The 24,278-nt window shown below is 45.3% G+C and overlaps 1 protein-coding gene across 1 annotated transcript in view; it reads left to right on the forward strand.

Moving 5' to 3' along the window:
• Megf11 (multiple EGF like domains 11) overlaps positions 1-20,389 on the forward strand; it is an 83,276-nt gene extending 62,887 nt beyond the window's left edge. Inside the window, exons 12-21 of the mRNA XM_046426696.2 lie at positions 2,114-2,242; positions 3,235-3,363; positions 3,849-3,977; positions 4,523-4,651; positions 6,042-6,278; positions 7,791-7,909; positions 10,091-10,157; positions 10,749-10,850; positions 13,384-13,440; positions 19,125-20,389. Of these exons, the coding sequence (XP_046282652.2) occupies positions 2,114-2,242; positions 3,235-3,363; positions 3,849-3,977; positions 4,523-4,651; positions 6,042-6,278; positions 7,791-7,909; positions 10,091-10,157; positions 10,749-10,850; positions 13,384-13,440; positions 19,125-19,348 (1,322 nt within the window). The 3' untranslated portion in view covers positions 19,349-20,389. The remainder of the gene's footprint in view (positions 1-2,113; positions 2,243-3,234; positions 3,364-3,848; positions 3,978-4,522; positions 4,652-6,041; positions 6,279-7,790; positions 7,910-10,090; positions 10,158-10,748; positions 10,851-13,383; positions 13,441-19,124) is intronic.
• The last annotated feature ends 3,889 nt before the right edge of the window (positions 20,390-24,278 follow it).

The following is a 24,278-nucleotide window of genomic DNA, read 5'->3' on the forward strand; positions in this document are numbered from 1 at the left end:
CCAACCACTAACCATGTCCAGGGGAGGCAGAGGGAATGCAGATCCCTGCCACCAGATGCTCACAATCTGACTGAGGAAGGGCTGGCAACATAAAGCAGTGTGGTGGGAAGGAGGAAATACCAGGCCAGGGTTTGCGAGACCTAACCCAGGAAGCTACTTGCCTTCAAGTCCTTGATTCTCCGTGTGTTTCAACCAACTGAGGGCCTCAGGATTCAGGAGCTGCCCTCCCAAGGAAGGCAAGGAAGCCTCTTTTTGGACAGGCTGCTGGGACTGGGCTTTGGGAGGAGCATGCTAAACCGAGAAGAGCTTAAAGGGATAGGGGTCAATCCCAGTAAGGTCCTCTGGAAGATCACTGCTCCCAAGAATGATTTTGGGCATTTTGGAACATTTCCTAAGAGTGTACTGGACATCAGGGTCTGTGCTGGACACTCAGATACAGTAAAGCACCAGAGCCATGTTCCCTGCCCTCAAAGCCTAATTCAGAGGAGGAAATTCTGAGCTCAGCCTTTCCCAGCAGGACTTGGGAGGCAAGTGGGGGGAAAGGTATGGTCAGTTTATTTCCATACATTCGCCCATTGTGTCGTGATCACCTGTCTTTCCAGGCTTTGTAGGGAACACAGATATGGATGGGGCCCAGGCCTGACCTGAAACAGGCTCACAAGTCTCATAGAAGACTAGGGAAGAAACTACCTGGAAACTGAAACAAGGTCATAGCCACCCAGAACAGAGAAGAGGAGTGAATCCATTAGGATTGAGTTCAGATGTAAGCCTCATAAAATCCAAAATAAGTGGCTTAAAAATAATAAGCATTATTTCCTTCATGTATTTTTTAAAAAATGAAAAGATCTACAAGCAGGCCAATGGGGAATGTTAGGGCAGCTTACAGAGAGAGATGTCAGAGTCCCAGGTTCTTTATTCTTCAGAGCTTACCATGGGCCAGACTACAGTCTCATGGCAACACCTAGCTGTTCAGGAGTCCAAGGAATGAAGTCTTTATTCCAGGTGGCCACAGCGCAACCAAAACTCAAGATTCTAGTTCAAAGGAAGAGACTTAGTATTGAGGAACAACTAGCAGTCTACTAGTAACACAGGAATCATGGAAGAGGCACATTTAAGATGAATCTTCTAAGGCAGGGTAGGATGTCCACAGCTGGACACAAGGGTCAGGGGAAAGGGAACGGTTTCAGCAAAGATCCAGAGAAAGGCCTAGGTGCGTTTGAAAAGTACAATGTGGGAAAGATGGGAGTAATCCAGGACAAGCCAGGTGAGATAGTTAGTGCTGGACTCCAAGACCCCAGAGATTTTTTTCTGGGACAATGGGGCGCCGTTGAAGCTGTGTGAGCAGAGCATAGGGAGTCCATGAAGAGAGTTGTGCTTGAGAAGTAGGGTCAGGGGGTGGACTGCAGGAAACCAGAGATAGGCAGGTACCCAATTAATACTTAGACCTGGTCCTAAAGAGCTTACAGTCTGATTGAGGAAACCTGTCCTTCCTCCAAGATCAAGGAGTGACTCCTCCAGAAGGGGCTATGGCCAAAACTCTATAGGTGACAAAGTAGAAATGCCATGGAGTGCAGGGGAGAACAGGGCCTTTGGGGACCAGAGGACACTAGGCTGAGGCTTGAGGAACAGGTTAGAGGACAGATGGACAGGGACAGACAGCAGGGCCAGTCCTCCAGCAGACAAACTACAGACGGACCTGCCACATTGCATTGGTCCCTCTCCTTCCAGCTATAAGCATCCTCATCCTGTGGCTAGGGGATTGGTGATACGAGCATGTGTGGTGATGCAAAGCTGCAGGCTGGGGAACAGGATAGGGAGCACTGGACTGAGAGTCCACAGGAGTAAAGCCCAGCCTCACCACTTCCTATCTAAGTCGAGTGATTCCACCTCTGTGGGCCTCAGCCTGTTCCTATCAAAAAGGATCATAATAGAGCCTTCTGAAGATGGAAACACACTTATATGCAAACAGAGAAGGGTGATAAGGGTGCCATCCAGATCCAAGTCCCCAGGATGGTTGTGGCTGTGGCCCAGGACCCTCTGGGGGTATAGCTGTGGGTGGTGGCTTTAGGGGTATGAGAGTCAGGACAGGTGCCAGGCTACCCTGTGCCCACAGTATGTGCTGGAGGGCACTTTGGGCAGGACTGTGCCCAGCTCTGCTCCTGTGCCAACAATGGGACCTGCAGCCCCATCGATGGCTCCTGCCAGTGTTTTCCTGGATGGATTGGCAAGGACTGCTCACAGGGTAAGCTGCTCCCCATGGGAATACCCCCATCTAGGGTCAGTCCCTGAAACTTCCTTCATTGCCAAGAACCTCTCTGCCCTGGCACCTCTACTCAGGAACAAAATCCCCATTCAGCTCTCTAGTCCACAGGAAAAATCACCAGGACTGACCAAGGATATTTTAACTCCTGTTATTAAAGATATTGTTGACAGTACCATGAATGCTATTAATTTTGAGAATTGATACTCCATTAGCACCTGTGTGAGGAGCAGCCCCTGAGTTTGGATGGCATGCTGGAGTTTGGGAAGTAGGCAAGACCAAAGCAGTCACCTTGGGAGGAATGCAGGCCTTCTGTGTGCCCAGTGTGGTGTCCTGGGCATCCTAAGCCTGGATAGGGCCTTATAGAGGCCATTCATGTAAGGTGCACCTAGTCTGATTCAAAGGTAGCATCCCCTCTCCAGGGGGCCCCCAATCTAAGGACAGAGACCTGGCCCCAGCCCTGTGGAGCTCCTCCTCTGATGGGGGAGACCAAGCCAGTAGTCATAAGAGGTCCCAGTAAGATGGTGTGGCCTGAGGGAATTCCATTCTCTTTAGGCAACTTGGGCTCCTTCCTCAGCTCACCAGCTAAAAGGAGAGACAGTCCCTGCCCTGGGAAAATCCCCACTCTCATGGGAAAGCTAGTGTACACAGTATATTCATATAAGCCCCAGTATTTATTCACATGCTCCAAATCAGGCAGCCCCTGGAGAGGGAGTGTACAGGAGCCCTCTGAGCCTTGCTCAGTAGTCACTGAAGACTAGGAGAGTGGCCAGAGAATCGGGGTCCAGTGAAAATCCTGGGCGACTAGGCTAAGAAGTGAGTTGAGAAAATCTGGGAACAGTGCATCAAGCCCCTGAAAGCCAAGAAAGGCTCTATCCTGGCATCTTGGCTCTGACATGTGCTCCCCTTCCTCTCCCTTTCCATCTGCCCCTCTCTGCCTTGCCCTCACCCTCTGCATCCCACCCACCCCCCAGCTTGCCCACCTGGGTTCTGGGGCTCTGCCTGCTTCCACACATGCAGCTGCCACAACGGGGCCAGCTGCAGCGCTGAGGATGGGGCCTGCCACTGCACTCCGGGCTGGACCGGACTCTTCTGCACCCAGCGTAAGCCCCACCTCCTGGCCTCCCAGCCTCCCAGCCACTCCCAATCCCATGCTGCAGCCTACTGGCCACCGTGAGCATAGTCCAGGCCTGAACAGAGGGAGGGAAGAAGCTGGCCCCAGGGTCTTATTGGACTCAGGGTTCACAGGCCCAAAGTTCTGGAAGGTCAGGGATCTAAGATACCCCAGCAATCACAAAGACCAAGCCCTCCTTGGACAATGGAGAGGAACAGCCTATGGCATACAACAAAGAGATCTGAGTCTGGCCTCTGATTCCAAGACCCCTTTGAAGGAAGGACCACCCAGTCCCATTTCTACCCCTTCAGCAAGAGGGTAGAAAGTGTGGAGACGGCACTGGTCCAGGGTCTCACTAGTCTTTATCCTATGTTCCATGAAAGAGGAGACTGAGACAGGTCTGGTCCCAGCTGCACCTCCACAGTTGTCCTGACTCTGCAGAAACTCCTGTGACCAGAGATCTTGTTTCTCCAGGTTGCCCAGCAGCATTTTTTGGGAAAGATTGTGGGCGCGTTTGCCAGTGTCAGAATGGCGCCAGCTGTGATCACATCAGCGGCAAGTGCACCTGCCGCACAGGCTTCACTGGGCAGCACTGTGAGCAGAGTAAGTTGCCCCAACTCCTGATCCTGGGTGTTGGGTGCCAGGCCTCAGCCTCCTAAAGGGGCAGTGTCCCCCTTGAAGGTCCATTCATTCAAGATTCTGCACCCCCTGCTCGGGTTTTTGGGGTAATTCCTAAGGAAAAAACCAAGGGCTATGTCTACTCTAGTGCTTAAAGAGTTTCCTAGGGAGGGAACTGAGGGTACAGCAAGGGCTGTGTATATAAGGAGTATATAAGGGACTAGAGAAAGGCAGGATCTTCTTGTTTTGTTTAAGTCCCTGTAGCACCCAGCTCAGGGCCTGGCACATGGAAGAAGTATGGGTGAGTGGGTCCTGCCCTGTTCTCCTCTGCCCCATATCCCACCATTCTGGGCTATAAGTGTTCTGTCTACCTCCAATATCTAAACAAAACACAATGGGAGCCTCGGTTAAAAAGGCTTCACACCACACGAGACAGAACTGGCCTGTTGCTGTAGGTAACCCTCCGTGGAATGGGAGGGTTGGGGAATGGCTGCATCTCACTGTCTACCCACATTTTTCATGCCACACAGGATGTGCCCCGGGAACCTTTGGCTATGGGTGTCAGCAGCTCTGTGAGTGTATGAACAATGCCACCTGTGACCACGTCACTGGCACCTGTTATTGCAGCCCTGGATTCAAAGGAATCAGGTGTGACCAAGGTAATGCACAGGTGACAGGGTGTGTGGGCACTGTGGAGTCTCCATGGAGTTCTAGCTGGACTAGCTGGTATTTTTAAAGGATACTTCCCTCGACTAACATTTGGGAAGAGAGTGGAGGCAGACACCTGTAGGCAGACTCCATTTCCCCCTGTTCATCCTTGGCAAATTTCACATGAATCAAGCAAGAGTAACCACAAGCCAGTGTTATGGAGAGGCAACCAGACCAAGTCAGAATATCTGCCAAGTTCTAGTTTTGCCATTACCTGCCAGGTGTCCTTGGGTAGGTCATTTGTTTTTGCTGGGCCTGTTATGCCACATGCAAAGTGGGAAGAGAATTGTCTTGCCCCATGACACAAGATTCCTCTGGAGGCCAAGGGGCTCTACCTTGGCTCCAGCTCTATACAGTCAGGTGACCTTATGGTGCAGCTGCCAGGATCAATTGAGACACTGAGCAAAGGACTCAGGAAAACACCTAGCACATGTGAGCACTCCACACAGGGTGTGTGTACATAAAACCTTTTATAAAGTGCTACCAACCTGTGAGGGATTATATGGATGTTGGTTTAGGAGATGGGGGAGGAGAATGGGCTCTCAATGACCTGCATTACAGAAAAGGGGTCAGAAGCCATGTTTCCACTGTCTGAGGATATATCATGGAGAATAATGCAGCACATTTACTCCCTGGTAATGTTGGCCGGCTCTTTTCATTAGCAGCCGGCAGCCAAGGAAGGGTCTAGATGCTGCTGGGTGGCAGGATGGTCCCCCAGACTGAGCATCAGCACAGAGTGGGGGCAAGCCTCACGTATAATCAAGAGGCACCTTGTGAGCAGTAATCTAGGCACACAGGTGCAGCACTCCCAGTTTTCATTGCCAGTCTATCACTGGGTGCTCACAACTCCCCTGGGAAGGTGGGGTTATTGTCTCTATGTCACGAGTGAACCAACTGCAAGCTGTGTCACAAAGCTGGTGAGCAGGGAAAGGAGCTGACTCCAGTTCTTCCTGGCTGCCAATTACTGGGTGTGTGATCTTGGGCAAGTTACCTCACCTTCTGGTGATTCAATTTTTCATCAGTAGAAAGGGATGAGAATAATCCCTTTTTATTGGGCTGCCACAAAGATTAAGTAACTCTAACTCATTTTTGTGACAGAACAAAATACTCAATAAACGTTATTTTGTTTCACAACCAGAGTTACATTTGCTCCTTGTCATGACCCTGGACTCCATTGCCTTTTAGGAGGTTGAAGAAACTGAGGCTCCGTGGGGGGTGGGTCACACAGGGATTGAAAAGGACCAATTCCAGTACCAGGTCTTCTACCACTAGAGGGCTTAAAGGAGTCTGGGAGATCTGAAGAGCAAGCCGGACCAGCTCAGGCTCTTCCTCTGCCCACAGCTGCCCTCATGATGGAAGAGCTGAATCCCTACACCAAGATCAGTCCAGCTCTGGGTGCAGAGCGGCACTCAGTGGGTGCTGTCACAGGCATTGTCCTCCTGTTGTTCCTCATCGTGGTACTGCTGGGCTTGTTTGCCTGGCGCAGGCGGCGACAGAAAGAGAAGGGGCGGGACCTGGCTCCCCGTGTCTCCTACACACCTGCCATGAGAATGACCAGCACTGACTACTCCCTCTCAGGTAAGGGCTATGCCCTGGGTATTCCCTCTTCAATCAGGAGGAACTGCACAGCATCCTTGCAGACACCCAGGTTTAATGAAGACGGTTGTGCCTGCAGGGCTGGTGGCTGGGTCTGGGTGTGGTCACCTCCAGATGGGGGTGGGAAGTGAGAGCCTACTTGAAAAGGTCCATGGAGCTCTAAGCGTTGTCATTTCCTGGATCCCCAACTCTGAGCAGCTACGGTTGGTATTTCCTGGTCCTATTTCCCCACAGGTTCCCCATCCTAAGCTTCACCCAGGGGGTACCTATACTAAGCAGTAGCTTTCCTAAGCTCTCCAAAAGAATGTCTCCCCAGCCCCATGCCTCTGCCTTGCAGGAGGCTAGGCCTTAGGCTCTAGTGCCCAGGCTCTGTCCATTTCATTTTTCCTGGTGATGGCCTCAGGCCAACCTTCCCTGAGGCAGGAGGGCCCTATTATTCCAGTAGAAGAGGGTGGCACCTGACTTGGGAGACATCTGAAAGTTTGGCCAATGTCCCTCTTACAGGCACGTCAGAGCCCAGTCTGTTCACAGATGTGGTGACACCTCCAATGGGCATTCTCCCTGGGAGTCCAAGTCGGGTGTATGTATGGTGATCCTGGGCCAGATTCTCTCTCTCCCCTTAACCTGGACTGTCGCCTTGGAGATAAGGCTTTTTGCTTCATATTTAGCTTAACAGTAGAAGCCAAAATGCTCTGAAAACATGCTCATAACCCTGGGTCAGGAGAGGCTGGGCCTGCCTGGGTGAGCACAGGACAGCTCACTGCAGCTGCCTCCACAGTTTATGGCAGACCTCCAGCCTCCCGTATTTTGTACTTAAGAGAATCCAGATCTTTAGCCATTCCTACTGTGTCACCTGCTGTTTGCCAGCTCAATGCTAGGGGCTTCAGGATAGACAGGTGGCCCAGGTGCAGCCCCCTGCCTTCAAAGAGCTCCTAGCCTACATGCTTCAGCCAATGTCAACAGCCTCTGATGAATGCCCAAACCCACAGAGATTTGGGTGTTTTCTTCTTTGACCATAATGAGTAAGGCTGGCTGGGTTTTCTCATACCGTTCCTCTGGTATTCCCCAGCTCTATGGAAAGGTCGTGGAATCCTCAAGAGAGAAGGGCTGGGGTCAAGAGGAGTGGGATTCTCTGTATGGAGTCTGACCCTAGGGGTAGGCAGGAAAAGGTTGGCCCCATCCTAAATAGCAACCCAGGGACAAGTGAGGCCATCAGGGCCAACATTCCTCAACAGGCTCCAGCTGAGTACCACCCTCTACACACTGGTGAGCCTGACTTGCATTCTGCATGCTGCAGAAGGGCTGGCATGAGGGAGGCAGCAAAACAGGCTCTCCAGATTTCCATAGGGTAGTGGGTGCCAGGAAGCTGGGAGAGGGGGAACTGGTCACTTTGCAGGGCACTCTCAAGTCTGCCCAACCCAAGCATTACTTTTGGGGGTGTCTAATGCCAGGGGGAGGTATGTGATGGAATATGGCACCTTGTTCTCTTCCCAGATTTGTCTCAAAGTAGCAGCCATGCCCAGTGCTTTTCCAATTCCAGCTACCACACACTGGCGTGCGGGGGGCCTGCCACCAGCCAGGCCAGCACTCTGGACAGGAACAGCCCCACCAAGGTACCGGGCCCCTAAATCCCCAGCCCCCATCCACTGTTCTCTCATTTAGCCTTCACCTCTGCCCACATGGAACTAATTCATTAAGAGCAGGCTTGGGATTCATGGTACATGTAAACACAGAATCATGTAATGAGAGCATGTATGTGGAGCCAAGTGTACTGTAACCAGCAGGCATCACATGTAACCAACCTACAGCATCTCTCTCTATGTAACATACCCCTGCACCTTGTGTGGAACCAATTGGTATCAAGTCATTTAATCATCATATGTAGCTTTCTTGTTACATATAACCATGTATATTCCATTTAGACACCTTTGCCAACATCAACACATAATCAAAACACTATACTACCTACCACAAATCATTACAGAATGTTAGCAATACAATGTGTGTAACCAGCACAATATACCATTACTCAACCACTCAATGTCTTTTGAACTTGAACATACTGTGTCATCAGTACACACCATTTGTTGCAATCTGAACCAACACAAGAGATGTGTAACTCAAACATCAGCCATAGCCAGTGTCCACTTCGACAGGGAGTTGGGAAGATTGTGATGGCACAGCAAGATGATCTTAGTCACAGGCCTTTGGGCAGGGCTGTCTCAGTATATCTGTTTATAGATAATAGTAGTGTGCCCCCTTAATGTGCTAGTATGTGACCAGGCACTGGGAGAGAGAATGAGGACAAATAGACCCAAGGACAAGGAGTAATGGTTTCATGCTACAAACCTCCTGACACCTATGTATGTGCCCACACATACATGTACACATATACATACATACACACACACACACACCAGCAGAGCCATTTTGAGGAATGAGCAGTTCCAGGACTCCTGGCTTCCTATAACATCTATTCTGGGCCAGGAGCATAGCTTTCATATTCCAGGCCACTGACTTGGAGCTCTAGGAATTCCACCCTCCTTGTCTGCCCCCTGGAGAAAAACCACCAGTCCACAGACTTGGGAGTACTGAAGCCTAAACCCCACAGCAATGCTAACAAAGACTCTGTACAGCCTCAAGCAACCAGTCAAGGCACCATCCTCTAACCCCTCCCAGCCTGTTTTCCTATGAACAGGAGTGCTGCATGTGGGGTACCTGGAGGCCCCCTTGTAAAGTCTGTGGCCATCAACCCCACACATAGTCCACTAGCACTGGCCACTTTGTGTGTGTGTCCCTTTTGTTCAGACCTCTGTTCCAGGCTTTACCTTTAGACTTGAGTAGCTGGGATCTTAAGAAAATTTGGAGTTTCCCAGTAGAAGACCACATTACCAAGGCTGCAGCAGGCTAGAGGCAAAAGACACTAGAAATGAAAGACAATGGCATTCTTGGTCTCAATTTACAGGGAAGCACCTTTCAGTAAGGGGCCAAAGTTACTGCGGAGCACCCTACTGGGTATTCTGACTCTCTGGCTCACCTCACCTCACCCCAGAGTGCTTCTACATGATCAAGGACCCCTCAATGTGGCAGAAAGGGATATAGCAGAAGCAACAAGCTATGGCAACATCAAAAGGATACCGGACTGGGAGCTGAGGTCAGAGTTCTAGACTCAGCTCTGCCACTGACTCCTTGTGTGTCCTCAAGCAAAGCTCAAAGCCAGAACTCAGGTCCCCGTGTGTGTGAAATGAGGATAACATGCTTGCCTTTTATGAAGGGTGGCTGTGAGGTGTAGGGAGAATTGAACATAAGCCTCCAGACTTCCTGCCCTGAGGCTTTCGGTCATATGAAAGGGAGACTATCATGCGTCCCAGGTCAGGTGGCAAACACTGTGGGCAGCTTTGACACCTACCTCTGTGGTGGCAATGGCCTCATGTTACAGTTGAGGCACTTCCAGAGCCCCTTTCGTGCAGCTTAGCCCCACCCCTGAAAGAGGCTCACTTGCTTCAAGCCTTCTTGGCCATTGGGAGGCCCTGCTCCTGCCCTCTCCCTTGCCACAAGAGCCTGGGAATCCTATAACTTCAACCTGACAGTGTGGACGAGGGATGTTCTGTTCCCATTGGCCTCAGCCACAATATGGTGACTCACGCCCCTATTTTGGTTCTCATCTAGTACTTCCCTCCCCTCCGTGTCCAAAATCATCACAGGAGTGGGTGTGCTGAGGTGGAACCAAGTGACGGCTGGGGAGGGAACCCGGGGGAACTAGGTATTAACTGGCTTTCCTACTCTCCAAACAGCTCAGTAACAAGTCCCTTGACAGAGACACAGCAGGCTGGACCCCCTACAGCTATGTGAACGTGTTAGGTCAGTAGTGGTTTCAGTCTGGTTCCCCTCATCATGATCCACCGTTTTCTTCTTCCATGTTGAGAGGGCCCTAACCCAGCTCAAAGGGAGAAGGTTGTAAGTCCTGAGCACGGTTTGCCCCAGGGAGAATGGGAGCAGGGAGAAACCCAAGCAAATGAAGCCCAGGACTCCCTTAATTTCTGTAAAAGATTATAGGGAGTGGGTGGCTAATGACCCTTGGGACCACAAAGGAAGACAGGTAGGGCTGGAATATGGGGATTCTAGATGGAAGCAAAAGGTCTGCTCACCGTCTGGGATAAGGACTTTTGTCTGACCCAGGCCCTCCCAAAGTGCTCCTTTCAAGGGCTTCCTCCCTGTGCCCTGTATGGGGTGGAGGTGGGAGGTATGGGGGAAACAAGGCAGATGGCCTTGGCTCTCTAGCAGATACCCTGCTCCATCAGCCCTGGCCCCTTTGGACTTTACACATTGAGGCCTTGATTCCTTCTAGGCTGCTCCACCCTGACCCTTGCCTCCTCAGATACTTCCCACCCCCTCTTCCTACCACACCAGGCCCCAGAAATAATGGCTCCTCCCTGTCATTCCTCTCACTAGACTCCCATTTCCAGATCAGTGCCCTGGAGGCCAGGTACCCGCCCGAGGACTTCTACATTGAACTTAGACACCTCAGCCACCACGCTGAGCCACACTCGCCAGGTCAGATGCCCCAGACCTACCCTCCACCCTCTCAGACCAGACCCAGCCCCTGATCTACTCCCCATCCCTACCTGAGCCACTCCTATGGCCCCAGAAGTCTTGTTGCTGAACCTTCCCCTCCTTCCCAATGCCAATCCAATGCCCAGCCCTAAGAAGGCAATCTGTCTGAATCTGTTCTAGCATGGCCAGTAGATGTGGACAAACCTGGGTTGCTTTAGGTGGAAGGGACTCAATATAACTGCACTCCCTGTAGCCCATAAAATGCAACCCTTGGGAAATGGAAAATGGCTTGGGGATGGTGACACCTTTGGAATTCTCCAGTCCCTATTAGTGCAGGTAACAGAGTTTGTTCTCTGACCAAAAAGCCAAAAGTCCCCTAGAGACCCCAGACCCACCAAGGGCAAATTTAAGCATTCCCAGATCACTGGGTAGGGTTGCAGAGCAGAATCTGGGGAAACTAAGGGAGGATCTGTCAACCAACGCCCTCTGTATTCATATATTAAGCTTGAACCTGGTGGCTTGGGAGAGGTGCAAAAAGGAAATGTGGCAAGTCCTAAAATAGGAGCATGGGGATAGGAGTTATAGAAGTAGGTATCAAAGGAATGAATAAAATTAATGACCAGAAAATATCTTCTCTAGTCACTGTGTCTTCACAGACTGGTTTCTAGGGCACCCTGGGGCAGGGCCATAAGACACTGGACAACTCTGGGCCCAACCTCAGTTCCAGGGGGCTTCAGGAGCTCAAGGGATATCAAGCAGCTCTACCAACTTCTGAAGGTCCTGGGTCCCGTAGCACTAGAAAGAGCAAAAGTTCTCAATTCATCCACCTATTGACCCCGCATAGGCAGCAAGTACTCTATACCCATACCCAGATGCTGTGTTTTGTTTTGAATTTTTATATGGTGTTAAGGATCGAACCCAGTGCCTCACACATGTGAGGCAAGCGTCCTGCCACTGAGCCACAATCCCAGCCACAGAAGCTGTGTTTTTGACTATGGGTATCCCGGACAGTAGCTAGGACACTCAATAACCCTACCAACTACGCCTCCCTGCCAATACACATGCCACCACCACCTTATATCTCTTTCCACATGAGAGCATGCTCTGGGCTCATGTCAGGGCATAGCCAAGCACCACATATTGTCATTTGGCAGCTTACATTCAGGCAGGCTAGTTGGTGGTCAATGGTAGAGAACAGTTGGGGATATCTGGGCCCTAGTTGCAACTCAACTTCTCACTTGCTGGTATGGTCTTAAGCAAGTCTCTGCCACTCTTTGGGGCTCTGTTCTATAAAAAAAGAAAAAAAAATAACAGCCTAACCACCCTCCTTAAGTCAGGGCAAAGAAATCTCTTGTCTGGTACAAAGTGCTAGTCTGATACTAGATACTGATATCGAGACTAGTGCAGTCTTGTTTCTGCAGGACACAGCTTGTAGGCCTTTTAGAAGAATGGCCAACTTGAGAAAAACTTGGGTCTGGTTCTGCTGTATCACTCAGTAATGTGTACACAGCAGTTAGACAGCAATGAAACCCTGCAAATTCAACTTGTGAACTCTGTGGAAGAGAGCAGCAGTGGTTGGTCTTCAGTGTCAGAAACAGGGGAAGAGTTAAGTGGAGTCACACTGTATTTTAGTAAGCACCTGCTGCATGCCTTGCTTTATATAATGTCTGCAAAAGCTGGGGACGGGTGGCTTTAACTTTGAGCCAGAGTTATTACTGTCCCAACTTAGAAATACTAGACCATTTCTTTTCTGAGATCAGCAGTGACAAAATAACCCAAACATGGTCCCTGAAGCTTTATATCCTGCCTGACTAGGGATCAGGACCATGCATTGTGGGAACCTAGGAAAAAAAACTGACAGCAAAAGGGAGAAAGAAATTCTTGGAGCTGGAAAAACACCAGTAATACTTTTCAAAAATAAATCTCAATTATATACTAGTGGCCCACCCCCCAAAAACGGGTAACTGAGAGAATGGTTCTGGATTACTATACTTCCTATAAAGATGACTAATCAAGAACCTCAGCCATCTGTGTACCCCCCTCTGACTCCCCTCATTGAGTCTTGGATTCAAGAGAGGATAGGCAAGACCAGAGCTGAGAGAGATGAGAAACACTGTCTCCAACCCATTCCAAAATCCAACAGAAAGGAGAGTTGGATTATCCTACATGCTTCCCTCAAGCTAAAAACTGGTCCTGCTTCTTCTTATCCTGTACCTTTGGAGCCTGGAACTTCACTTACAGTGACTGCATGTGACATCGGAACTGCCTTTTATTACCTCCTAAAAGGCACTCTCCTGAGGTGAAGGTTAAAGGGAAGACCGAGTGTGCCAGGGGGCGCTGTGGCACACCTTAACGCCTCGAGCCTTTTAAGAATTCCTATACATGCAAACGGATTCAGGGTAGATTAAGCCCAGAAAAATTTTCTACCAATAACTATTTTTTGGTTAAGGGAGAAAGGGAAATAAAAAGAGTAAGAACATAAGCAGTCTAGATAAACCTCACCCCCATATTTTCTTCCCGTATTTTTACACAGGTGCTTGTGGAATGGATAGACGTCAGAACACATACATTATGGACAAAGGCTTCAAAGGTAGAGTATCCAATCCTGACGTCCTATTACAAAGGGCTTAGCAAGAGAAAGTACAGATCTGAAATGACCAGGAATTCTGCCTGAGAGAAACTGCATATCTCAACCCACTCCCTTAAAACAAAAATTAAAAGGCCACAGGACCTGGGGCTGCTGGGTAGCTCTGCCCAAGAGGAGAAATCATAATAATAATGAATTCATCTTTCGATTTCAGTTGCACCTGCTTAGCAAACGCTTGTGGGTTTTATATAGATGCCAACTAAATGTCTTCGGAAATGTAGAACGTCATTATCCCACCAATTAGTATGAGTTAAATTGATAATAAAATCTGAAATAAAGTCAATCTACCTGCCCCAGAGGCCTCCTGTCGTGCTGGTGAAGAACGCCACCCTGCACCTGCTGCCTTTCTGGGGCATAAGGGATGAAAATGATACCCAGTGCTAATATTGTATGCACTTTACCTCAAGAGATCTCGGCTCCCAAGAGTACCCTAACACATAGGAAATGCAAGACAGATAACTCCCTCTAGGAAGTCTATGGGTGAAGCCAAAAATGAAAGGTCAAGTCCTGCCCCTGGACTAAGTCCTAGGTTTAAATGCCAGAACATATAAAATAAGGGGCTTTGGTATTAACTGTGAGCTCCCCAGGGCTCAGTTTCCTCATCTGCAAGGTTGGGATAATTATGCGTATCCTTTTGTCAAATGCCTCTCCTATTATCTAACAAGGTTATCATGAGTAACCAATAAAACCACAGATGGGAAATGTTTTTGCATATTATAATCACTGTACTAATGTAAAGGGGCTGTCATTTTGTCTCTGAGGTCTGTTTAGACGAGTCTCAGCTAAACTGAAAGAGCTAATGACTGACAGTAAAGGTCCCAATGGATACCCTAAATCTAGCTCTGCACCAGGATCATCTGTTAAGTTGAATACTGCAGGTACTCATATACCATTTCCCTGAGATTCTGAGGCAGTAGATGAAGGGGGTCCTAGACTCTGCATTTTTGATACCTCAGGGAATCCTTAAGCAGCTTATTATCCAACTACCATTTAGAAACCACTGGTCTAGACTGACCCTATTTCCCAGGTTACTTTTCTGACCTTTCAGACTTAGCCCCAAGATACAACCATCTCCTAACCAAGTGAGAGCTACAGCTCTTATGGTGATGGTTACTATAAGTGGGGTGAGCAAGGGGCAGGTGTGGTGGTAAGTAACATGTTCTGAGAAAGAGAACACTAAGGGTGAGTGACTATCATCATTAGAATATTCAAAGCCAAAGAGAATTGTCTAAGGACAGGAGGTCAGACCCAGGCTACTTCCTTGCGAGAATGACTAGCAATTTTTCTAAAAGTTCTGACTTAAAAACCATCCAAATGGAAGCAAACACCATTTCAGGGTGAAAAAAAAAAAAAAAACCAGAAAGGACAGAGAGCTAGCTGTCCATTCCATTACTGTGACTTTAGTTGTTTTCTGAAATACACATGGGGATTGGGCAGAAAGGTCTCTAAGGGCCTTTTCAGTGCTGAGAATATGCATGACTCAAATGTGAATAAGCTCAGACAGGCCCAGATGCTAATAAATGAGAGCACAACTTTCCTGTGTCCTTTATCATCCTGTGCATTGTGATTAAGGTAGCTACTTTTAGACTCAAAACCATAAATGTAAAACAAAGCTAAGGAAAGCAGTATCTCTGCTTTGGCACCATTCCATTCCTGTTTTATAGAATCACACATCTGAGCCTCTGCATGCATGAAAGGCCCTAGCAGGCAGGCAGTCAGGTTTTGTTTCACTACTCTGGCTATAATCATCCTTTAAACTAAAGACAAAAGAATTGTGTAGGCAAATGTACCAGCAGGTGTTAGGGACCAACATATCTGAACAAGAGAATTCACAAAGAGAAAAATGAAATGTCATGGTTCAAAACTTTATAGAAATACTTACAAAAGACATGAAACAAATCCTTATTGGTTAAACCCCAAATTAACAACTAGTTTGTACCACAAATTAAATCATTTCCTAAAACTACAGGGCAAAACGAAATCAGAACTGCTAAGAATCCATGTATTCTCTGAACGCAATGGAAAAAAGCCCTTGACTATAAATTGAGAGATTTGGGTTCTTTTCCTTGTGTGGTACCGACTAGGTCACAGCACTGTGTTTTGGATCTTGGGTTCTTCCTCTTTCAAAAGAATGGAGTTGTCCTAGCACCGCCTCTAAGGCCCTTTCCAGTTCCAACATTCCCAGTCTTAATTCGGTCTGTGCCCACTCTTTTTCCTGTTACTTACTGAAGAACTACACCCACTTTCATCCTGGGGCTGAGACCACTTTTACTGCTAAATGCTTTTCTCTCTCCCCTTCTCGAGGTGGCTTTGGAAAGCCATTTCCTCTCTCTGAATTTGTGCTTCCTCATAAAAGGATGTTTAGTTTACTTCAAAAGCTAGTGATGATACTTGATCACATGTGATTTGGGAAGAGGTAAGAGTTAATGAGAGCAAATGCCAGGTCACTTATAAAGACTAAGCCTTCAATTCTGATACTAATTACAAGGTCCCAGAGGAGTGACTCCCCAGAGCTTGGGTAGCCTTGGCTGAAGCTTCCCCTTTTTTTTTTTCAAAATACCCAAAGGGCATGGACTGGGTGGGGGTGGGGCTGTAAAAAGATGAGGAAGTATCTAAGCAACTGGTTATTCTTCCCCTTCCCCTGCCCTCCCTTCTTGCATGCAGGTGAGTAACTCAGCTGGAGAGTAGCTTTGTGAGGTAGAGTTTTCCAGTTTGCCTTGCTCTTCCTCATCCTCTAGTTCCCAGCAAAGATGGAGTAATACCCAACACACGCATACTCTCCCCACTATCCTCATGCAGTTCTACATCCCTTGTCTTGACCTCTGGCCCTTAAATGGAAGATACCTCTATCTGAGCCTAATCCCTTCCCACCAAACCAAACTTCTCTTTTATCGATTTAAATATATGTCCTGCTCCAAAGCAATCAATTTATTCCCCAAATATTGAAAGCAGCCCTGACTTTCTAACAAAAAATGTGAAGGAGATACCACTGGCTACCTGATCTCTTTTAGGCATTGAGCTTGAATTTCAAGGCTCCCCAACTACCATAGCTTGATTGTGGGATACCCACAGGAGGCATCAAGTTTACAGCTTAGCCTTTTTCTCTCAGCAGGGTTTGGCCCCAGTTTAAAGGTATTCCTTGTCCACAGTAAGGTAAAGCATCTGCAGATCGCTTACATTTAGAGATAAGGGCAGGAGCTCTGGATAACAAGATGTCCTGAGGGAAAAACATCCTGCTCAGTTATCAGAGAAGACAGGGATTGAGTCCTAACTTAACTACTTACTAACATTAAACATTATGTAACAAACTTTCTGGATTCAGTCTCCTTGTTTTCAAAATATTAATAACATTCCTTTGTGCTCAGTCCCCTTCACAGAAAGATATGAGAAGTGTCAAAAGGAATTTGTGCCACACAAATTGAGCTATTGCTATTCCTCAAATTCTAGAAAATATGCAACCAAACAGCTGTGATAACCTTTCTTTAAATAATACACAGTTTCCAGATAAAAAGCCCTGAATCATATTGCCTTACTCATTGGCTGGCTAAGTAGAGAATCCACACTGGGACCCATGGGCCATCTTGGGCTTCTTGGATTTACCACCATTCTTTGTATCAATAAAACAAAGCACCTACTGAGAGGCAAATTGTATGTGGGATTGGGCAGGTCATGATCTAGGACCCACAGCCACCTCTCCCCAAGTGATCCTCCACCAGCTGTTGGGCCTATTCAGCCTTTCTTTAATCCTTGCCGAAACTACCTGAGACTGCTTGTTATATTGTAAGAATGTTTTCTCCTTCTCTCTGTGGTCATATGCTATAAAGAAGTCATAATCTAAGACAAAGGCAAAACATCCCTTTCTAGTTGCAGAAAGTACTGAGTCTGACTCTACAATTTGTCTGCTACTGAAGCAGTATGAGCCTGGGGAACTCAATTCCTCACTGTAAGTCTCAATTTCATCATAAGCAGTTAGGCAGAGGAAGGAGTAAATAATAATTATCACTCTATCAGTAATACCTGTATCATCCAGCAATGTAAACATCTGAAGGAACAAATGAATGAATGTACTTTTGTACAAGATTGAGGAAATGTTACCTGAGAAAACAAATAATTGCAGCACAGATGCATAAATTAACAGAAAAAATAATCCCATCCCAACCAATTACCTGTTTTGAGAAAAGACTACTTGTGGTGGCACACATCCCACCACCTTCTGCCTCATGGAGTGCTCTCCTCTCATTGGCCCAAGGCACATCTAGTTACCCCTTGAGTTATATCACTTTCACTTTAAACATTTTCAATAATCTCACAAGCTAGAGACAGCATAGATAAACAGCAACCTAAAATGTAAATTGTGGGGTTTTAGTGAAAGACTATGAGAGAATTTCATCACCTGCTATCTTTCATAGAAATTTAGAGCTGAAAGTCCTCTTAAATCACTCTTTAGTATCAAGGACCTATGACTCAGTATTTGTTTCTAGACTCCCCATCTGCCAAAGCCTTCCATATGAGGGTCAGAGCTGTCAGACTACATAGTATAGTCTACTTTTTTTTCCAGGCAAGTCCTACCTCACTTGTGATGATCTACAGGAGGGAGAAATCGTCACCAAAAAGGGAATAGTGTAGCAGTTGAAGGAGGAAATCCCCTTTCCCTGTGAGACCTCAGTGACTTCCTCCAGTGGAGCTACAATTCCCTTGTTTCATGACTGGAAGCCAGTTTCACGTACCCTGAAGTCTTGGAGATGAGGCAACTGAGAGGTGGCAGGAAAGACAGCACTAGTTCTAGTGTCAGAGGACGATACTGCTGAAATAGGTTTCAGCATTCATGAGAATTGGAGAAAGCAACCCTAGAAGATACAGTGCAAGCTTGCTAGAAAACAGGAACTTCCCAAAGTCTATTTTGAGACTGAGGTTCTTTTTATACTTATCTACCCAACTATGTATTCAGGAGCTCCTGAAAGGCAGGGATACCACTAGTCTACCACCTAAAGGTTGCTAAATTGCTGACACTTATGCTAAAAAACATCTTTATGCTTCTTCTGAACTGAAGCCTCTTAATCATCAGAAAGAATTCAGAACGATATTACAGAAAACACACAGGCCAAGAGTGCCAAGGCATGGATTCAAGTCTTAGCACTGCTGTTTCTAGTTGTGACCTCTGGGCCTTCATTCTACAAAATGCAAAATATTACTTCTCAAAACTATACATGAGGGTGAGGGCTGGGGTTGTAACTCAGAGGTAGAGCGCTTGCCTAGCATGTGTGAGGCACTGGGTTTGATCCTTGTCACCACATAAAAATAAATTTTAAAAAAGGTATTGTATCCATCTACAACTAAAAAAAAAAACTGTAAGTGAAAGTGTATTATGGGTGTCATAAATTCGTATCTAATTACTAAAAACAAATACTTTCCTAACCTCCAAAAATGTAAGTTTCTTTGAGAAAGAACTCTGCCTACCCAGAAAAGACTACCTTAAGACATTTAATAAATAAATAAATCTTCAATTATCATAGGTTTTTCTAGCCTCAGGTTCCTGATGGCCAATAAACTCAACTGCAGCCTGTTCCTGATTCTTAAATGACAACTTATGTCCTTGCTTGTCCTAAGGAATCTCTCTTGCCTTGCAGATTACATGAAAGAATCCGTGTGCAGTTCTAGTACCTGTTCCTTGAACAGCAGTGAAAACCCTTATGCCACAATTAAAGACCCACCCATCCTCACCTGCAAGCTTCCAGAAAGCAGCTATGTAGAAATGAAGTCGCCTGTGCACAGGGGGTCTCCGTACACAGATGTGCCAACCTTGTCGACATCTAATAAAAATATATATGAAGTTGGTAGGTGTCTCAAATAAGTAACTTAGTGAAATCAGGGCCATAGTACAGCATCAAGTAAAAACAAACCCTCTCTACTCACCCTGTCTTGACAATACACCCTTCCTTTGGTTGCTTTTTAAGGAATCCAAAGTGAACCCAATATTGCCCTCCCCTCTAATGCAGGAAATCAAATTCTTGTAACTCTGCTTTAAAAAAACACCAGAACTAATATGAAGCAGAAATAGTGGGGATGGGGAATGGGTCCACGCACTTCAACTGATGTGGATACAAATCCCAGTTTAAAAAAGAAAATAATCAGAATGGACATCTGCAAGTTTCTAAGTTGCCCTCTTCTATCTTCTCCTGGTTTAAACTATGTTCCTGAGCTCTTTGATAAGACCCCTATTTCTGGATATCCTAAGTCTCTTGGTGTTGACCAGAGAGTGGGATCTTGACAGCACATTCACTTAGGTTTACCATCTCTTGAGTAAGCCTCAGTTCTTACCCTCAGATATTTGTCATAGATTTATAAACCCCTAGCTCCTCTCCCTGCCAAGTTAAATAGTACTCTCTTCCTTCTCAACAAGACAACCAAAGCTAATCTGTTCTCTGAACTCATTTTTCACTATATTCCTTAGAGCCCACAGTCAGTGTGGTCCAAGAAGGCCGCGGTCATAACTCCAGCTATGTCCAGAATCCATACGACCTACCTAGGAACAGCCATATTCCTGGTCATTATGACCTTCTCCCAGTAAGACAGAGTCCTGCCAATGGGCCCTCCCAGGACAAGCAGTCTTAAAGAGGGATAAGCTTCTCTCTTACAGTGTTCTCTGCTGAATATTCTGACTCTCTGAAAGAAGACAATCCCTTGACTTGAAATAATGGTACAGATTGACTCCAGCTGCATATTAGTTCACCTGGAACTAAAGAAGAGCTTCCAAGTGGGACTGGGGTAACTATTCAAGGAAGTCTGTTCACAAAGGCAAAACCTGTCACCTACCCACCCCAGCCCCAATGCCCTGGATTATGAGATTTTTAAAAAACATTTAAGATACCACTACTCATCAACCTCAACTAAATACAGCATTTATATATATATATATATATATATATATATATATATATATATATATATATATAATTTTTTTTAATATTCTGAAACACGATGCTTATAAAGCATGTAGAATAATAGGTTTTGTAAACCTTCCTAGGAGGAAAAGGGGACTGCAGAGGGGAGAGGATTACTTTAAAGCACCTGAAATGTATTGTATTTTTGGCTGCTATTTCCATCAACATCTGTTTTTCTACCTGAGATAATTAGTACATAGATATGAACTGTTCTAATACCATTCCTAAAGTACCTGTACATATATGTCTGGTCCATCAAGTCACAACAGTCATGATTACAGTAGTATATAATCTGATGCTGACAACTTCATTTTTAAAAACAAGACTTTAAAAATCACAAATTAACTTTCTCTTTACGGCCCTGTGATAATCGGCCGGAAAGAAAGAAAAAGAAAAAAAAATTAGTTTCCAAAGTGCAGTTGTCTCTTTCAATCTCCAATGATCTCTAGGCCAGCTTTGCCAAATTTTGCCAACTAAAAGTTCTGGAACAATGCAAGTCAGTCCTGGCCTTGTCATATTGCCTTAGTTCATGCAATACCCAAGTTATTCCATGTGAAATAGAGCACTGACATTATGCTTTGTGAGATTATGCTTTAAGTAAGTAGTCACAGACTGATGAGAATTAAATATCCTGAGCTGGGGTTGAGTTTAGTGATAGAGCACTTACCTAGCATGTGTGAGGCAAGGGGTTCAAACCTCCACACCACATAAAAATAAATAAAGGTATTTGTGTCCATCTACAACTAAAAATATTTTTTAAAAAATTAAGTATCCCTAAAAATGGCTATTTGGCTTTCCCAATTTAGTTGGCACTCCTTGACTCACAAAAGTACTTGATTTCAAGCAGTTAAAAATCTTGAGTTTGCAGTATAGAATCTAAAAGGAAATTAGACAAATGTGGATACAGCAAGTTTATGTTGCTTAACATACATTATGCTTTTTGATGGAACTAAATAAGATAAATGATCAAAGAATGGACTATAAGTAATTTTAATATGATGTAAAAACTTTATAGTAAACAGAACATGAAGCTATGCAGTGCTTCTACCTTAAAATCACAAACTACTGAGATGGCCAAATATCTGTTCCAATGAGTTAATGCTCCAGATCCCAGTGGTCAAATGTGTCTATATCTTCCATTAATAATGAATGTAGGTAAAAGAAGGCTCAGATAATTTCAATGGAACTAGCTTCTAAGCCCTACAGAGAACCTCTTTATAAGAATTCAAAACAGAAAAGGCAAACTGTGGTAGCTAATGGTCACCCCTATTCCACTTCATTCTCTGGAAACTGTACAACCAGTAAAAAGGACTTCTAAAAAAGGTATAAAGAAAAGGATCTAAATGACTGCAAAGCTGGAATATGGCTACAGGTTGTGTGGGAGTTCTAAAACCCTTGATAAAAATTGGAAGTCTGCCATAGAACCCATTAGTTTGGGCAATAATCAGCAAAAGCAAGAAAATAAACGAGTAAATCCCCCTCCCCCACTTCTCAAGGCATAAACAAATTTTAGTGTTAGAGGAAAATATATAATACTTACATGAATGCTGCATGTGTGCATGGGAGCGAGTGATCAGCAATAGAAAATTTACTTTCCAAAAAAGCCTTATTAAAATATAAATACTAGAAAATTACTTTGTAGACCCAAGTAAATATTTCTCATACATATATAGAAAGAAAATAGATGAGACTTACCTCAGTATTTTAGGGCCACAAAGTGCTCAATTATCTTTGTCAAGCAAAGATGAAGCAGCATGGCAAAGTCAAATCAGCAAGGAGAAACTTCATCTCAATCCCAGGTTTTATCTTCTTCCCTTATCCTGCATGTGCAATAACTGCTACCTGACAAACTGCAAATAAGCAGCATCACTCAAGTTTCAAGTTTCACCTCTCTTCTGCAAACTGCCCCCTTGGCAAGTGTATCCAGCAGGAGGTGAAATGGCTAGAGCACTGAGTTGAGACTTCTGTATTACTCTTGTCAAGTTACTTGCCTGTTTGGGCTCCTTTATCCCCCATGCATAAAAAGTGAAGAAGCAGAGTGGGAAGGGAGCTCTACCAGCTCTTCAGCTCTAGCATTCTATGACTTTTTAAGGCAATGTAATACAGCTCAAGTCAGGCAATACAGAAAGGAAAAGGCAGAGGATGTGATTAATCTATGGTAACAACACCACCTTCACATATCTAGGAGTCACTGGTAAAAGACATTCCAATCTTACAGAGAAAATGTTAGAATAATTTCTGTCTAGCACTGTCACAAATAGGTTCAGGGTCAGCCTAAGCATGTGCACTGTACATTGTATTGGTGATTTGGAAAGATCTGTTCGATTATTTTTCAGAAACTCAATTTTCAATCAAATAAAATGATATGCAGACAATTCAAATAAATAGGAAGAAACAATTTATTGTACAATAGCATAAAAGATACTATTAAATGGCAATACTTTTTTAAACCACAGATTTGTAATATATTTGTTCACTGTGCAGAGGGATTGTACCTTGTACAAAATAAAGTTAATTTCTCACACTAATTTAACAAGAATGCCTACTGTGGTGTTGCAAATTGAAAATGTGTCTATAATCTATACTTTGGTTTAAGGGCAGAACTAACCTACATTTTATGTGGTCACTTTATGTACCTGGAAGAGTGAAAATTATTTCAATAGATGCTTGAAAATAAAGTAAGGTTGTTTAAACAAGGGAGTCTCTACATTTAAAGTAATGAATAGAAGCAATATATTCTTATGTCAAAAATAAGTTAAAATCTTATACACATCATAGTAGAGGGTTTCTCTGCTTTTCCAAATATTTGTACTCAAAGACAACAATCACGTTTTGTGCTCAGCACCAGAGGCACAGGGGAACTTCTATGGAATAGAATAAGGGCAAGGTTATGGGCTACCTAATTTATATAAATTCAATAAAAAGGTTTCCACTGGTAGAAGTGATCATCCAGTTCAGTTACTCTGAGTGCATCTGTTTTAGGAACTTTAAAAAAAAAAGCTTTCTGGAGGCTGGGGTTGTGGCTCAGAGGTAGAGCGCTCAACCAGCACATGGTAGGCGTTGGGTTTGATCCTCAGCACCACATAAAAATAAATAAATAAAATAAAGGTATTGTGGGGCTGGGATTGTTGCTCAGTGGTAGAGCACTCGCCTAGGGCGTGCGAGGCCCTGGGTTCTATTCTCAGCACCACATAAAAAATAAAGTTATTGACAACTACAACTAAAAAATAAATAAAATAAAATAAAGGTATTGTATCCAACTAAAACTAGATTAATTTTATAATAAAATACAGATGCTAAAAAATAGCTACCTGAATAAATGATTCAAAAAGTTTAAATTTCTCCTCATACTTTTGCTGCAGGTTTATGTACTCAATATAGAAGATTCAAGAATGATACATTCTGGCTGGGCATAGTGGCACACAACTGTAATCCCAGCAGATCAGAAGGCTGAGGCAGGAGTATCAAAAGTTCAAGGTCAGCCTCAGCAACTTAGCAGCTTAGCAATAACCTGTCTCAAAATAAAAAATTAAAAAAGTTGGGGATGTGGATCAGTGCGCGCCCCCACCCCCAAAACATTCTGTTAGTCATTCATCTGAAGGGAGAGGGAAGACAGAGGAAGCCTATGTAATCAGTGGCAACAGAAGACAGAAAATATCTTTTAAGAAGGGATGGATTGGGAACTGGGATTGTGGCTCAGAGGTAAAGTGCTCGCCTAGTATGTGTGAGGCACTGGGTTCGATCCTCAGCACCACATAAAAGTAAAATAAAGGTATTGTATCTACCTATAACTAAAAATAAATTTTTTAAAAAAGGGATGGGATTAACAGACATATAGGG

The sequence above is a fragment of the Marmota monax genome, unplaced genomic scaffold, assembly GCF_021218885.2.
Source record: "Marmota monax isolate L192 unplaced genomic scaffold, Marmota_monax_Labrador192_F-V1.1 WCK01_AAM20220418_F8-fsc00078, whole genome shotgun sequence".
In the NCBI taxonomy this organism is placed as follows: domain Eukaryota; kingdom Metazoa; phylum Chordata; class Mammalia; order Rodentia; family Sciuridae; genus Marmota; species Marmota monax.